At 35.3% G+C, this 18,556-nt stretch overlaps 1 protein-coding gene across 2 annotated transcripts in view; it reads right to left on the bottom strand.

The window, feature by feature from the left end:
- Positions 1-11,182, bottom strand: part of LOC129721701 (uncharacterized) — a 42,468-nt gene extending 31,286 nt beyond the window's left edge. Inside the window, exon 1 of one of the 2 annotated variants that reach the window (XM_055674586.1) lies at positions 10,135-11,182. In XM_055674586.1, the coding sequence (XP_055530561.1) occupies positions 10,135-10,151 (17 nt within the window). In that variant the 5' untranslated portion in view covers positions 10,152-11,182. The remainder of the gene's footprint in view (positions 1-10,134) is intronic. The other variant, XM_055674587.1, reaches the window with a different exon arrangement.
- Between the last annotated feature and the right edge of the window lie 7,374 nt (positions 11,183-18,556).

Here is an 18,556-nt window from a genome sequence, read left to right as displayed (position 1 = left end):
CGACCTCGAATAATTTTATTGAAGTCGTTTAGATAATTTCAATAACAATTTGATCAAGTAATTTCACGTTGGCTGCTCAGACCAACCATAGGAAAGGCATTTTACAGGTACGTAGTATATTTATTAGGTAGGTAAATATTAAAGTGGTGCGGCTGCCCCGGCTGGGCATTTTATATATAGTTTTTCTGATAGTGCAAACATCTGTAAGACAACTTTAAGACAAGTGCCATTTATGTCATAGTTATTGTTTCTTGAACTCATATTATTGAAAAACATCTCCGAGACCAGAAAAAAACGAGCATGTTTTTGAAGTGTGAAAAACAACTTCTCTCAAATGTAGAATTCTAAGTTGTTTTCTGTATTGTATTGATAACATCATAAACACAAGCACCGGCCGTTTATATTCATTGGTTTATAAAGTACACTTATGCTATGAAATAACATCGTGAGAACAAGAATATAACAACACAAGTTTTTAATTGCGCTTGTAGCACTCTTTTATGACTACTGTCATTGTGAATTATTTTCTAACATGTTTTGTGTGTTACTTGGGAGTGTACAACCTTGCGAGTCAGCATGGAGGTACTAAATGAGAACATTTGCAACGTAGAAATGCATTTATATAGTTTTAAATTGAGGTTCGTTGCAAACTTAAACAGAGATGTTAGCCCTGGCTGAATGACTGCCTCTAAAGTTAAAATTTCTATAAAAAGCAAAACCTTGGGGCTACACATTCCGAATCGGACATTTGCAGGGCTGACACTAACAGTCTCTCCCTAGTAGAAATTCGAACCTACGACAGCTAACTTGTTAGGCCAGCCTCGTACCTCGAGACCAGCTGGAAGGGTTCCTATAAATTACTTCAAAAAAAAAAAAATGTTGGTTCTTCACTGCACCAAAAGTTTCGCGTGAATGCGGTATTTTCTGCTATTTTCGCCAAAAGTTTTTCATGAATGCAATGCCTACTGATATTGCTAACGGGTGACTATTAAAGATTTGAAATTTATTTTCACTGCTATAAAAAAGGTGGATGAACTGATTTATTTCTTATGAATATACATTCATTATGAACAAACTAAAATATTGTACATTTGAGAAAGGTTCATTACCGGCACTATATTAATTTTCTCTTGCCAACCGGACATCGTCCAGCTGATGGGCAAGATCGTAGCCCGAAACCGGTCGACGAAAAAGGTAAATTTACTCCTTTTTATGTTTTGTAAGAATAATTAGTGTTATGTCCTGTCTCGCATCGCGGTTCATTACCGGCCTTCCGACGAAGCTCTGTCAGGATGCCGGAACAAGAGCGTTGTACGGCCTTCACGTCGATTTTTCGAGTGCATCCCTTGAATCTATCAATCAACTGTTTGCGATTCGTTGTTCTCCAGTTATTTTTGCACCAAAGGAACTCAAACCCCAAAGCAATCTTCGATGGGACGACACTGAGGTAGATTCGTTGGGTTGCGTATTTGGGGTACAAATGGAGTCGATTGGTCGTTCAGAAACGTTTGTGTTTTTTGACGCATTGATATGATATTTTTTCTGCTCAAAACATGTACTATTCATCGGTATGGTGTTTTGGAAGAAATGGAATCATGATTTTGACAAAAATGAAAAAGCGCTTTTCTGTTCACTACTCTCGCCGGTCATCCACTACCTTCCTGGATTCCCGGATTCTAGATGAGGTTTGCAGGAAATCATACACAGTCGAAGCCGGAAGATTTCCGCTTTTTAAATGGTTTACCGTTCCCTCGTCAAAATTATTGTACAGTTCATAGCGAACTGTACAATGCGCTTACGGAATACTCCTTGTTTCGACGCCATAAATACTGAAATGAAGAGGAGAGAGAGAGAGCTTTCATATACATGCTCTCATTTCTCTCTGAGCGTGTTTGTTGTGGGGTAAAAAAGCCTCTAAAAATTCCAGATTTAAGTGTGCTAAAATTTTGCGCATTTTCATTAGGACTGCTCGTGTGTTTTGATCTTTGAAACTTGTTCCACCAAATTTGATTGTACTTTGACAAACCTAAAGAAATTTTACAAATATATATCAAATTGCCCCGGGCGTTCAAGGTTTAACTGTGATATGTGCGTGAATTTCGAAAAGGTTGTATTCGAGGACACGTGAACATTATCTTATAATTTGATATCAGTATCTTCTCATGTACTTTTTATCATGAATTTTCAGGTGATAAATTTCTCCCCATCCTACGGTACGTTTGAATCACTTCTCTATGCATAACCTTCAAGTAAATAGAAAAATATAACAAAATTAGTCTATGAAACATGATTTCATTAGAACTAAAATTACCGTTCACATTGGTTCAGATATATCTAAGAAACAGATTTTCATTTGTCCATCACCCATAGAAAGAGAAAAAAACAGAAAGAAAGAGGAAAAGAAAAATGGAGAAAAAGAGACAAAAGAAAGAGAGTAATGGAGAAAGAGAGAGAGGCATAAAAATTGAGAAAGAGGCATTGCACAGTGTTTTATTTTGCTGATTTCGTGCGAAAAATTAATAGCGTCTTCAAATTTGATTTTAGTGATATACTTTATTCGGAAAAGTTTTTATGTTTTTTATTGTGCTTCTTTTAAAATGTACGATTTAGTGATCAATTCACCTAGAAGTGAAAGGGAAAATTTATTTTTTCAGGACAGTGAGATAGATAGCTAGTGTCTTCAGAAAAGTTGTGGCAAATGGTTTCACTAGCAACTTTGTCGAAGGAGTCGGATTTCTATCTCTTATGTTAAAAAAGATATAAAAAGTTTTATATGCAAAGTTCACCCAAATCATAATTTTAAATATAACTTTTTTCCTGGATTTTCTACATATTTTATACCTTATGCAAAATTATTAACCAAACAGAAATACACCTTTTTGCTGAACATTTGATCTAGCTATGGTTCAAAATAAAAAAGTTATTCAACCTTTAACGGTTTCTCAAGGGTTAGTTTAACTTCAAATTACTCAGCCGTACGCAAAAATACGCAGATAACTTTATGATTTTCTGAAAGCATGTCTGTTCTACTTCCAAAAGAATATAAAATCATTTGTCTAATAGAGTCTTTTCGATTGTTTCAATGAAAAAAATCTTTTGCATGAAAATTCTGACTTTATCAAATAACTTTTTTTTTCTAAATATAGCGTTTTACAATATTCAGCAAAAATATAAATCCAATAAAATCACGTAGGCATGGGGGGGGGGGGGTTGTTATAAAGCAACGTAATTATCTATAGAGGTGTCTGACTTTGTGACGAAATGCTACGATAAGTGAGGAAGGGAGCAAAAAACCTAATAAAGCTACGTCATGCCTGCTTCCTAACATTAAAGTCGGAAATTTTGTTCTGTAAGAAAAGTGAGGCAGTGTAACACAAAAAGCAAAGCAAAGCCTTGGTGCTACATTCCGATTCGGAATATGATCTCTGTTTATTTATACACAGACTTCGCAGCCGACTGTTTAGTGTACAGGACAATGCGGGGCTAGCGCTACGATCTTTCTGACACTAACAGTCTCTCCCGAGCCAAGACTCGAACCTACGACGACTGGCTTGTTAGGCCAGCATCGTACCTCGTGACCATCTGGGAGATCAACAGTGTAACACACGATGAGCATAAATGGAAGGTGAGGAGGAAACTTACTAACGATTGCACGGCTGCCTCTGCTTGCCCCCTTCTGGTCACAACAGTAACATGAAATGAATATGTTTTAAATATATGATGCGATTTTTTTGGTTCGATGGAAACGTCACTGTACTCATATATAGGCCGGACTAGATTATATATCATTTTAGATTCAACTTCTTATAGTAGGAAAATTTTCCCTGATGAACAACAACCTAAAAGGACCAAATATCTTTCAATATGAGAATTTGTGGAACAGTATGATACCCAGAGGCCAAAAATCAACTTCAGACGCCATTTTAAATTTGTGGATGGTAGCTTCCAGTTTCATTACCCAATGTGAGTTTTTCAGGAACCGGGATAATGCTTAGAGGCCGGAAATCAACTCCATACTTCATTTTGAAATCCGATTTTGCGACTTATGGTTTCTGGAAAACAACCTTAAATTACCAAATTCAATCCAATAAATATTCACTCTTTGGGTCCTAGAACATCGATGTTGTATTTGAAGCAGGCTTCGAAATGGTCACGGTAGAACCACTTTTCACTGCGATAATCGTCTTCTTCTTCCTCTGACGCTACCAAGGCTCACTGTCTGAATACATTCTTAAACAAACATGTCAAATGAGTATCGCCATCATGACGTTATTTTCCTCAAACGTATTTTGACATTTTTTCTAGAAATGAGAATTACGCACGTTGAGTGCGTTTATTCTGGAAATTATTTATATCATTGATCTTGTAATAATATTTCTTAACATGAATGAACGAAGTAGACAGAAATAGGCCGTAATAACATCGCTAAATGATTGACAGTGTGCATCTCTTTGATACGCGAGTGTCGTTTGACTATCCTTTTCTTTCTGTGAGCTGAGCGGCGATGGATGGTTGTTTTACATTTACGAGCGAAAGTCGACTGTGACGCACGTTAAGGAAGCGAGATCAAATGAAAATGGTGACCGTTTACAAGCCTGATTTGAAGCAATAATTGAAGTATAAAATGTGAAAGTTGACGTTATGTTTGTGCTAAAGAAATATCGAAATAAAAAAATGACCCATAATTTCAAATACTTTAATCACGAGCAATACCGGGAACGTTCAAATAATACAATGAATTTTGATCAATCAATTTCGTTTCTTTTCATAACTTTTGAACCACGTATCAAGTTGTTATGAAATTTGTTATTTATTCGTTTGAGAGACATAGTTAAGTTCAAATAAGTCGTGTAATTTTTGAGTTAGGCCGTTACAAATTTTATTTTCATTTTATGTCCCCCCCCCTTTAAAAATCTTGAATATTAGAAGGGGAAGAAAAAAAGCTCAAACTTTTTTGTTGATTTCATTGGTTTTCCGACAGCATAAATGCCTAATTTAGCAACAAACAAGTCAGGTGACAGCGAGAGTGTCGTCGAAAGGCAAGCGAAATAAATAATAATAATAATAAAGCGTTATTTTTCAACGTGTTTTTGAGTGCAAGTTACAAACGTCATAACTTGCACACAAACTTTGATCAAAGGTATTTCTTTTTTTTTTCGTCTCGGTGTTATTTATTTTTTGCCACCCCCTCTGCTAACTTTGATAACCTTAGACATAAAAAGAATTCGAAATTTGTATCAGCCTTAATAGACTTTTGTTGTTTTCAAAATTTAATACATAACGGTTGAAATAAAATTACGATTATAATAAATGAAATGGCAACCAAACCTTTCATTTGACACTAAAATTGTTGAAATTAGTCCAGCTATCTTTGGGGAAACGAATGAATTTGAAAAGTCATCGGAAAATGTTTCTTTTCACAACTTTTGAACCACAAGCTTAATTATTAATTTTTTTTTAGTTAATCCTCAACTGGCCCGTTAATTTGATACCAAAATTGTTTGAATCGGTTGTGTAGTTTCTGAGATAATGATGTTTCGTGATTTTTACATTTTGATACATAACCTCTAAACTAAAAATCCGATTACAATGAAATTTGATAGGGTCTTATGGGGCAACTAGAACTTTCATTTGCAATTAATTTCATGAAAATCGGTCCAGCCATCTCTGAGAAAAGTGAGTGAGAATAAAAATCTGCACATACACACACACATACAGAAAATGCTCAGCTCGTTGAACTGAGTCGAGTGACATATGCCATTCGGTCCTTTGGAGCACTTTTATATCTTCGGTTTTGCAAGTGATTGCTATACCTTTCTAGGAGAAAGGCAAAAAGCTAAGCCGTCTTATGCGAAATGATGTTACATTTTTGCCTTTCTCCTAAAAAGGTATAGCAATCACTGGAAAAACCAATGATATAATAGTGGTCCCAATGGCCGAATGGCATATACCACTCGACCCCTTCCGACGAACTGAGCATTTTCTGTATGTATGTATGTATGTGTGTATGTGTGTGTGTATGTGCAACTTTTTTTTCTCACTCACCTTTCTCAGAGATGGCTGGACCGATTTTCATAAAATTAATTGCAAATGAAAGGTCTAGTTGCGCCATAGGTTGCTATTGAATTTCATTGTAATCGGATTTTTAGTTTAGAGGTTATGTATCAAAATGTAAAAATCACGAAACATCAATATCTCAGAAACCATATGACCGATTTCAATAAAACTGGTTTCAAATGATCGGGCTGTCTCCAGAAGCCTTAACTTTTGAATTTCGTTATGATTGAACATATGGTTCGAAAGTTATGTAAAGAAAAGTTATCCCGAGGTTGTTTAAACTCACTCATTTTTCTCAGTGATGGCTGAACCGATTTTCACAAAATTAGTGTCAAATAAAAGGTCTAGTTGCCCCATTCTAGTTGCCCCAATTTCATTGCAATCGGATTGTAACTTTGTCCGTTGTTCATAAAAATGTGAAATCACATAATGAAAGTAAACGTATTGACTTTCTCCTAACGATCACTGGCTAATTATAAGGTAGACAAGTGATCCAAATGGCCGAATATACTACTCAACTCAGTTCGACGAATCGAGCATTTTCTGCATATATGCATGTATAGGTGTATTAGTTTGTGTGTGGGTGTGTACGTGTGTATGTGCACCTTTCTTTCGTACTCACTTTTCTCAGAGATGGTCTGACCGATTCTTTCTATCTTGGTGTCAAATGAAGGGTCTATTTGCCGCTTAGGTTGCTATTGAGTTTCATTGTAATCAAACTTTTATTTTTGGCGCTGCGTTAGAATGTAAAAAACGCTCTTATATCTCAGAAGCTATGAACATAGTTGAATTCAAAGAAATGGGCTTTCAAACCCTTAAACAATGAATTTCATAATGTTTAAACATTTGGTTTGAAAGTTATAGAAAGAAACGAATCCCGCAGACTGTTTAAAACTATAGCTACGATCAAAATATGTGGCCTCAACATCATTTAAATTTAATATTGTACTGTTTCAATGTTTGCGGCCTTGCTCGGGATTGAAGTTGAAATTAATATTTATTTCTATCATTTCACTTTTTGCCTTTCTCCTAGAAAGGTATAGCAATCACTGCAAAAACTAAAGGTATAAAAGTGCTCAAAAGGGCCGGATGTCGTATACCACTGGACTCAGTTCGACGAGCTGAGCATTTTCTGCATGTGTGTGTGTGTGTAACGCTCTCCCAATCTCACTCGATTTTCTCAGAGATGGCTGAATCGATTTCAATGAAATTAATTGCAAATGAAAGGTCTAGTTGCCCTATAAGACCCTATTGAATTTTAATGTAATCTGATTTCTGGTTTAGAGGTTATGTATCAAAATGTAGAAATCACGAAACATCAATATCTCAGAAACTACACAACCGATTTGAACAAAATTGGTTTCAAATGAACGGGCTACTTAAAAATTCTCAACTTTTGAATTTTATGAAGATTGAACATATTGTTCAGAAGTTACAGAAAGAAACGTGTTCTGGAGACTGTTTAATCTCACTCATGTTTCTCCGAGATGGCTGGACCGATTTTCATAAAATCAGTGTCATATGGAAGGTCTTGTTGCCCCATAAGACCCTAATGATTTTTTTTTGCGAACGAATTATTACTTTTCCTGTTATGATTAAAAATGTGAAATCCAGCTATGAAAAGAAACATATTCTGATGACTACTTGGGCTCACACACTTTTCCCAGATATGGTTGACCCGATTTCCACAGAATTAGTATCTAATGAAAGGTCTAGCTGCCTCATAACACCCTATTGAATTTTGCTGTAATCGGAATGTAACTTCGTCTGTAATGTATCGAAATGTTAATATCACTGAACTTCATTATCATAGAAACTACACAACAGATTTGAACAATATTAATATCGAATGAACGGGATAGTTAAGAGTTAACTGATCAATTATGATTGAACACGTGGTTTCAAAGTTTGGCTCCCCCATACGTTCCCTTTTCATTTGATTGTAATCAAACGTAAGCAACCGTTATGTTTTAATTTGTAAAACAACGAAAGTCTATTATCTCAAGTATTACACGACTTATTTGAACATAACTAGTGTCATACAAACGAGTCATCTCTCAAACTTAAAAATAACAAACTTCATAAAAGAAAAGAAATTCAAAGACTATTCAACACTATTGCTGCTTTGATCAATATATATGGCCTCAACATGATTTAAATGTGGTATCGTACTATTTGAACGTTACCGATATCGCTCGTGATTAAATTGTTCGAAATTAAGAGTCATTCCTTATATTTCGCTATTCTGAAGCACTAACATTACGTCAAATTTCATATTTTATACTTTAATTACAACATCAATATTTTAGAACCCAAAGAGTGAATATGCCTTTTTGGATTTAAGCATTCATGTAAATCTATTTTTACAAATAATAAGTTTGAATGAGAAAGGCTGAGTCTGACCGCTAGGTGAATTAATTAATGTTTTGTTTTAGGAATCTGAAATGTGATTCTTCTTCATATTCAGTCTAGATTGGCTCAAGAAACTCAACGTATGCTGTTTTTTTTTTGTTATTGTATTTACACCCATCGATACCACATTACTAGCATCAGCGACTGAATAAAGTTTTTGACGCACCAAAAAATCATGCTCGGGGGAAACTTGATTAAACCCATGTATTGATTAAATAGTTTGTGTAATTTTTTATATAAAATATTTAACTAGAACGTATGACGCACACAATTACATCATAGAGAGATAAAAAATAATTGAACTGTCAAATAATTGAGTAAATAAGACGCCCGATAAATGTGCTATGTGCAAGGTACATCTTTGCTTTATAACCAACGGAAATTGAATTAATATCATAGTTTCACATAATTTAATATTTCATTGTTTATTTGTTTGTTTGTGAACGTATGTACATTCTACGATATTGCCGCACATAATAAATTCAAAACATTCGATTCTCAAAGGCAAATTCGTCAAACGAATTTTGCAAACAGATACTCTACTAGAATTCCATGAAAACCTACTTAGAGTTACAAAAGTCGGGCACCTGTTTCCAATATTTCTGAAATGTACCAATAATTAAGTGAGTAAGTCTCAGTAGATTTCTATGTTTAGTAGTACCGTAAACGCGGCAAATATTGATTGTGTGGGTGGCATTGATAGCGTATGATTACCTGTACATACTAACCCGATACATATGTCTCGTTATTTTTCCGCTAGCTGTTTCACTAAAATTTCGAGGTTCAGGTATTACTTTTTGTATAAATCTTCGATTTCGCACTGTTAGCTCCAAAAAATAAAAAAATAACATTTTTCGTGATTTTGAACTATTTCTTAAGGTACTCATACAATCACGTAGTTTTTTAAAACTATTTTCATAGGCATTCATACAATCACATAGTTTTTTTATAACTTACCCAAAGAGCAATATCCCAATATAGTTTCTTAAACATTTGACGCATTGGTTTAAAAATTTCCATAAAGTTTCATTCATAAAATGCGAATATGTGTCTTAAATTTGCACTTCTCCAAATAATATTTTGGATCATATAGGTTGCCCCAATTTTTAAAGAGAAACATTAAAAAAAATCACCAAAATAACCGAAAACCTTCACCAACGGAGAACGTGGATAACCCACCTTGAAAAAAAACTCCAACTATTAGGAAAAAGGGGGTCTAATGAAAATCTATGCCAAAAAATTGTAGAGACTGAAGTCTAAAGGGAAAGGGGGCAGAGCTCACCCAAAATGTATCTACGTGGTTTATAGATAACTTTTTGAACAAATGTTACTTCAACACATCTCCGAATTCATAAAAATTGAAACGTTTTGTACATTTTCCTCTATTACTCCAGCATGACCAAAGTTACCTGCAAACTAAAAACTAGTTTACTTATAACGCGACATGAACAAACTTTCAGAACTGTAAACATCTTACACTCAAACCATTTAAACGAAAAAGCGTCAAACCTTTTCTATTATTTGAGTGCCTGCCTTCGCATTCATGTTCAAATCGATTATCTTTTCCGAAGCATGTTTCCCTTACTTTAAATACTGAGCTTATCAAGTAGCAAACCGCACGTATGCCGTACATCCAATCAATTAGCTAGACGACAAAGCATTTACCTCTTCATCGGCTTCATTTCGGTAGAACGGTTTATTTTTCTTCCGTCAGTTTGGCTTTTTCCCGAGTTCGTTCGGCCTCAGAAACTGTTCTGCAGCGATCTAAGAATTTCGCTATTTTCCGCTTCACAAGAAAACCAAGAGATCACTTTACAACATCCATTAATCAAACCCGCCCGTTCATCGTACCACCATTCAAGTGTACCATTTCTCCGCTCTGGAACAAATCCGTTTGTATCGAGCACCAGCTGAGGGCTTTCGTCCCAGCAGAACCACGGAGAGAGGTTCGCTTCCTCCTTCGCGCGGTTTTGGTTCTAAGTCACGTCGCACGTTTTACTTCTAAAGTCCAACCGTTGGTGCCCTCTTTTGTAATCCTCTAGTTTTTCACTCAATTAGGCTTCAGTTTTCAATATTCTGAACCGTTTATTTTTCTTTCACGCGCCTGTGCCTCTTTTAGTCGACACTTTGTTGTCGTCAGCTGGAGCACACTTTTCACTACAACGATTTTTTGTAACTCCTACGAGTGCAGATACTTATTTTCCGCTCTTCAACCTGTTGGTTTTGCTGATTGACAGTTTGCCAGTGGAACGGTTTTTATTCTCCTTTTGAAGATGAAGAACAGTTACAACAATGATTCTTTGTCACTTTGTATTACGATACATGAAGCATTCATTTGGGAAAGTTTAATATTCCAACTCTTGAATATGTTCGATCGCTTTCGCGCTGTGTAGATGGAATCGTAATTAAAGGGAAAAAAAACACACAGAACTTAATTTATTCATCACCCGTGATGTTATATTTCACCAACCCCTTGAAGTGTTCACTAAGGGCGTTATTACACAACGACCTACACCCACACCGACTGCACTACACGTTTTCGAGCATGGCATGTGGCGACTACACGTTTGACCACGGCAACAAGCGCCTCCTGTCCATCCAAGCGAAGATTTTCCAAACTCACTGCGGATACCTTAATTTAACACCCACCGATAAGTCGAGGGAAAAGCTACCTCCACACTCGGCGCCTGCTCGTCACGAACTGTCTCGAGTTGTGGCACTTCGCCGTCGAAGAAGACACCCTACTAGCGTTTGCTTAGCGCGCGCTGGTAGCAAAGTGACTAAAGTGGAAAAGATCGTTTACAAAGCGGCTGTTCGTTTGAAAATCCTCCACCGGCACACAGTGGGATCCAGTGGTTATATTGTACTTAGTTGATGGCCTGGAAAATCGGGGTTTTTCTTTAAAACTGAAAAATAAATTGAAAATGGTATGTTTTACAATTTATCAACATCCGTGTAGAAAAGAACAGGAAGCAGCTTTCGCCTCCCAAGTTGTGCACACAACACAGAACAACAAACTGATCTGCACGGTGTCTCTGGTAGAAGAAACTTATCCGAAAAAAATTAGTATCGCTCTTATACTCATTGTTCGAAAGCTCAAGGTGTCCGCTTTGATATGCTACTAAAATTGAAATGTTCTATCGGCGGGTCCAGAACATTTTTTTCAGAATTTTTTTTTGTAATTGAAAAGCTGGTGGAATGGGACTTAGGTATACTTATCAAGGGATTGAGGTGCTGGGAGCCCGATCAGATAGTGTTGAAACCTTCAAGTTTTGTTTTTTAATATAATAAAACAATGTTTGGCATAATCTTAGATTTTTTGAAAAGGGTAAAGTGGGGTAAAAAGACTCGAAAATTGTGAGTGTACAAACTGCTGAAAAGACAAAAAAGCTATAACTAATCGATTTCTCTGAAAATTGATATGGTAATTCTATCCTATAAAATATACAATGTCGGTTTTTGAAAGTTGCTGTCGAGGTTACATAATTAGATATTTACATTTTTCTTCAAAAACATGGTGATTTTTGGAGTTTATTGTCAGAACTAGTTCCTACAGTTAAACAATACGTTTTATAAATTAACTCAAGAGTTTTTATTGGACGTATTCAAAAAGTTCAACGTTTAAAAATAAATCGATTTTTTTATAACAAGGTTTGGGCCATCATTTGAACCTGTTACACAAGGAGCGCAACTCCATTTTGTACCTACATTTAAAATGCTGGCTATAGCAGGCTATAGCTCTATAACATCCCAGTCTCAAATTGGTTTAAAAAATTGACCTTCAAAAAAAATCTCGGGTTCGGGTCTGGCTCGGGTTTCACAGCTTCGGGTTCGGGTCGGGTTCGGGTTTTCCAAAAATAAAATTTTCGGGTTCGGGTTTGGTCGGAAAAAAAGTTTCGGGTCGGGATCGGGTTTCAACCGAAAAACAAAATTCGGGTACGGGTTTGAAAAAAGCCAAACTCGACCATCTCTGGTACAATGGTTCAGTAAGCATACCGAATTGCAGAAAAATCGATGCATTCTACTCAAAGTTACAGTAACATTATGACTTTAGCAGCACCTGGACATTAGAGTTCAAAATGCCATTTCACCAGGCCGGATTTAATTGGGGAGGGCAAATGTCCCGGGCCTTTCGACACCAGGGGTCCCCCTGGTTCTAGACCAGACGTGAATACAGGTTGGAGACCTTTTCACTCCACTAACACTTTTCCCAAAAAACTTATATGTACAAATTATTTCATGAATGAACAAACAAATTTAAGCTCGATTGAGGGACATCGATACAAAATGTAGTTGCGCTCCTGACACAATGGGTTTAAATAATGTTTTAAAACATGTATGAATAATGAAATTTTCTCGATCGTTACTAAAACGGCGCAGTTTTTAATAACATCAAATTAAAGCTCTTGAGTTGCTCTATAAAACGTATAGCTTAGATACAGGGTCCAGTTTTGTTGACAAGCAAAAAAGAGCTGCAATAATCACCATTTTTTGAAGAAAAATGCAAATATCCTATAATGAAACTACGACAGCAACTCTTAACAACCGGCATTTTATATTTTTTATAGGATTTTAAGAAATCAATCAAATCAATCATCAATCAAAATCAATGTATTCAAAGTCACAACATTTTATTTGTTTTCAGCTGATTTTCGACTCCGAATTTTCAAGGGTCTTTTTTACCCCTCTTAACCCTTTTCAAAAAATCTGATATTATGTAAAGCTTTGTTTCGTTATATAAATAAAATCAACCCTGAATATTTCAGTACGGTCAGAGAACCCTGATAACTTTTTGTATTTCTGAAACATATTATTTATTTCCATTTCACTAGTTTTTCAATTACAACACATTGCATGACAACATAAGATTAAATAATAATTTTCACTCGTCTCGATTTGACCTACACAATAAGTTCATAGTTACTATACCACGATTGACGAATTACTCTGGTAAAAAACTGTCATATTCAGTAATAATGAAACTTATACAGTGATATTAATCGCTGGTAAAGTTTGGTTGCACATATCAATAGTTTTGTCAATTGAAGCTGCAAAAAATGCTTCGCATCATGTGAAGAATCATAATTTTGATAACAAAAATGATTACCAAAAATTCATTTTATGTCGAATATTTTTGAAACTCTTCGAGAATAAATAAACACATATTAGCTACGTTCTTGCAAACCTGCGTCATTAGACCTTCCATTCTAGGCAGAATACCCACAATTTGGATTAAATGCTACTCAACGAATCCTGTGCAACACTTGCGCCATCTTACTAACAAACTTTCATTCAATCTTTATTCAAATCCTGGTCGTGTTTGAAGACCTTGTTTTCTCCATAACCGCCCAGAATTTGTCTATTGGCAAGGATGACGGATTTTCCTCCTTCGGCACGAAAACAACACCGTTGGCATCACAGGTTTTCAGTGGTGGGCACCATTTCGCTAATTCTCGAATCAGCGGGTGCTTTTGAAGGCGTCCACTTCCTTGTACGTTTCGTCGTCGATTACAATGCATTTCGGCTGCGCCAACCACTCGCGGTACAGTTTCCAGGGGTGGGATTGGGCCACCGTATTCTGTCTATCGGCTCGATCAGGCCTTACCCTGAAGACATGAAGTCCGGCTTGTTGAAATTTCTTCCGAAACAGAATGGCGAGCTAACGTAATTTTTCTTGCCATTTACTAGTCTGGTGTACCGAAATCATGTCCTGTTCCGAAACGATTCGAGAATTCCAGTGAAAGTTAGGTATATGAAATCAGAGTGGTCTATGTACATTAGTATGATAAAATCACTTATTTCGTAAAAAATGCTAATTTTAAGTATGCGTATGCGTTTTGACATAGGTTTTATTCAAAACATTGTAGCTCAGAAACCGTTGGTTGTATAAAAAACTGTCTGAGAAAGAGTTGTGGGTAGATATTAATGCCTCATTAAAAATATACACTGTGAAAAAAAATTTTATTGACCAAAATAAATTGAAAATAAACACTCAGTTTCAATTTAAAAAGAAATAGGTAAGTTTTGTTTTATTTTTTTTAACAAACTTGAAGTTATTACGCGACTTTTAAAAAGTAGTCCAGGATGGAGAAATGATTTTGTAAGATTGAGACGGGCTTTTAAAATCAAGAAGCTCTTAGTAGTTAACAATCTGAATGCATCGGTTTTCGAGTTATTTTCGTGGTTCTCCAACAAAAACCAAGTTTATTGAAATTTCTGATCAATATTATACAAATCATTCTTTGACATGATTGAAGGAACGGTTCTCTAAAAAAATGGTTAAATGTTTCAAATAATATATTCGTTTTGCCTTTCTCCTAGAAAGGTATAGCAATCACTTGCAAAACCGAAAGTATACAAGTGCTGCAAAGGGCCGAATGGCATATATCACTCGACTCAGCTCGACGAGCTGAGCGTTTTCTGTATGTGTATGTGTGTGTGTGTGTGTGTGTGTGTGTGTGTGTGTGTGTGTGTGTGTGTGTGTGTGTATGTGCAGATTTTTATTCTCACTATCTTTTCTCAGAGATGACTAGACCGATTTTCATGAAATTAATTGCAAATGAAAGGTCTTGTTGTCTCATAAGACCCTATCAAATTTTATTGTAATCGAATTTATAGTTTAGAGGTTATGTATCAAAATGTAAAAATCATGAACCATCAATATCTCAAAAACTACACAACCGATTTGAACGAAATTGACTTCAAATGAACGGGCTACTTGAAATACCCTTAACTTTTGAATTTTATTAAGATTGAATTTGTGGTTCAAAAGCTATGAAAAGAAACGTGTTCTGAAGACTGTTTAATCTCACTCATGTTTCTCAGAGATGGCTGAACCGATTTTCATAGAATTGGTGTCAAATGGAAGGTCTAGTTGCTCCATAAGACCCTATTGATTTGTTTTCCAATCGGACTATTACTTTGCCTGTAATGTATAAAAATGTGAAATCCAGCTATAAAAAGGAACATATTCCGAAGACTACTTGGTCTCACTCACTTTTCTCAGAGATGGCTGACCTGATTTCTCCAAAATTATTGTCAATTTATAAGTCTAGCTATCTCATAACACCCTATTGAATATTACTGTAATCGAACTGTAACTTCGTCTGTAATTTACCGCAATCTGAAAATCATGAAACTTCATTATCTCAGAAACTACACAATCGATTTGAACAATATTGATATCAGATAAGCGGGCTAGTTAAGGGTTAACTGATGAATAATAATTTATTCACTTCTGTTCGAGCGTCTTGATAGAATATTTTCACTACACTTTACACTTTTTATCCACTTTCACTATTTAATTCTATCACTTTTCACTTTTCACTTGCATATACGTATTTCAACACTTACATAGTGCCTTCGTCAGTGCTTAATAGTGAAAGTGGATAAAAAAGTGTGAAGTGTAGAGAATTATAATTGAACACATGGTTTCAAAGTTTGGCTGTCCTATACGTTTCCATTTCATTTGATTCTAATTGAACTTAAGCAACCGTTATGTATTAAATTGTCTGCCATAGGATATGATCAAAGTTAAATAGCAAATCGTTTGAAATGATTGGTTTTATCGAAATGACAACATCCTCGACTTTCGGCTTCTGTACATCGTCTTAATTCTGAAAACATTCATATTGGGTGGTATTCGGTCATTTGCAGCAGACTTTCTGGCATCAATCTGACACCGAAAATACCCATATTGGGAGGTGTTAAGTTATTTTGGTTGTTTTCCAGAAACTAAAAGTGGTCGTCTTTAAATTCAAAATGGTATCCAGGGTTAATGTTTGGTTTCTTTGCATCATCTCGATTACGGAAATATTCATATTGAGTATCATTCGGTCATTTTCGACTGTTTCCTAGAAGTTGCCATTTAGCAATTCAATGGTGCCTGAGGTCAGTTGTTAGCTCATTGCATCATTCTGGTTCCAGAGATACTCATATTGGATGGTATTTGGTTATTTTAGGCTGTTTTTCACAAACCGGAAGTCGCCATCTTGGATTTCAAAATGGTATTTAAAATAATTTCTGGCCTTTGATCGTCATTCTGGTTGAAGAATAGTAGAAGTAACAAATATGTACATAATGGTTCGAGGCTCCTCCCTCTTCTGGAAGCACATGTTCCTGGGAAACAGCCGAAAATGATCGAACAACACCCAATACCGGAAGTCGCCATCTTAGAATTCAAAATGGTATCTGTGGTCTATTTTAGCTCCTGTGTATCATTCTAGATCCGGATATGGTTATATTGGGTAGAAATCGGCCATTTTCGGCTGTTTTCCAGAAACTGGAAGTTGCCATTTCACAATCCTGAATGTTGCCTGAGGTCTATTATGGAACATATTTGTTACCTCTAAAAACATTCACTTGCCAAATTTGGTTCCCTTTACTCGGTTAGTTCTCGAGATGTGCAGAAATTTGTGTTTCATTTGTATGGCACCCCTCCCTTCCAAAAGAAGGAGGGGTGTCAAACATTATGGACATATTTTTTTTACACTAAAGAGCAAAATCATTTCAAATCGTCTGGAAATACGTGAAAATTCAATCGACCATTTTTGATTTGAATGAAACTTTGCACACGTATTTGGCTTAGCAAACAGAGCATTTTTCAGGTGGAGAAGAATTGTATGATTGGTCTAATCAAAAAAGTAATAAAAATTCATCAAAAATGTCATTTATTTGGGTATCATATGAAGAATATGAACAAGGAGTAACAGAATTGAGCAATATTTGAAAAAATCTATAATAATAATTGCCACACAAAAGTATTACTCTTTTGTTCCGATTTCAGAAAATGAAATACAAACGAAGCTGTTTTCAAAAGATGACGAATCATTTACTTATGATGTATATAAAATATAAGGTGAAACTAGTTCTGTAAAGTATCTATGTCATAAAAAAATATGTTCCTAAGATAATAAAACTCGAAAATAAATATTTGATTCTTATGTATATTTATATCACTTAGAACATTTAACTCTTTTCTTGAGAACCGTTCGCCCAATCGTTTTGTTGTCAAAGAATGAAATGTATATTTTTGATCAAGCATTCCAATGAACGTATGATTTTTGCTGGAGAACCGCGGACAAATTAAGAAAAACGTGTATTTTCCGAAATATTAATAATTTTTCGAGCTTAAATTCAAAATAACTTGAAAACCGATGCCTTTAGACTGTTTACTACCAAGAGCATTTTGATTCGAAATAAATCTCTGCATCTTTTAAAATCATCAGAATACAAATATTTTGGAAAATGTTCAAATTAGAATTTTCATAAAAAAATTAACCTATCATAAAAAAAATATTTTTCATTCCTCTATCCTGGACTTTTTTTTAAAGTTGCGTATTAACGTCTAATTTCTTTAAAAAAAAATTAAAAAAAAATTCAATTTTTTTTTCTCTAATCAAATGGTCAAAAAAATTTTTTTTTCGTACAATGCATATTTTTTATGGTGCATTTTTAATTCCCTACAACTCATTCTTAGACAGTTTTTCTATACAACCAACGGTTTCTGGACCACAATGCTTCGAATAAAACCTATGCCAAAAGACATACGCCCTTTTACAATGTAACTCATGAGTGTAAAAAATCTCTCCATCTGTGAAAAATGCTCAGTTTGCTAAGCCAAATACGTGTGCAAAGTTTCATTCAAATCAAAAATGGTCGATATTCGACCATAGGTCATTTGGCGCGATCTTGCTCTAAAAGCATTTACCTGCCAAATTTTGTTTCATTTAGTTGATTAGTTCTCGAGATGAGCAGAAATTTATGTTTCATTTGTATGGGACCCCTCCCTTCCAGAAGAGGGAGGGGTCTCAAAATATCATAGGAACCTTTATCGGCACCAAAAACCCCTACATACAAATTTTCACGTCGATCGGTTCGGTAGTTTTCGAGCCTATATGGATCAGACAGACAGACCGGATTGCATTTTTATATGTATAGATTGCATTATCAAATTTTAGAACCTAAAGAGTGAATATATATTTATTGGATTGAAGCGTTCATGTAAATCTATTTTTACAAAAAAAATATTAAATAAGAAAGGCTGGGTCTGACCGCTAGGTGGATTAATTCAGGTTTTTTATGACAT

Source organism: Wyeomyia smithii, chromosome 2, assembly GCF_029784165.1.
Source record: "Wyeomyia smithii strain HCP4-BCI-WySm-NY-G18 chromosome 2, ASM2978416v1, whole genome shotgun sequence".
Classification (NCBI taxonomy): domain Eukaryota; kingdom Metazoa; phylum Arthropoda; class Insecta; order Diptera; family Culicidae; genus Wyeomyia; species Wyeomyia smithii.
The sequence above is the reverse complement of the archived record's forward strand: the minus strand, read 5'-3'. Positions and strand labels throughout refer to the sequence as shown.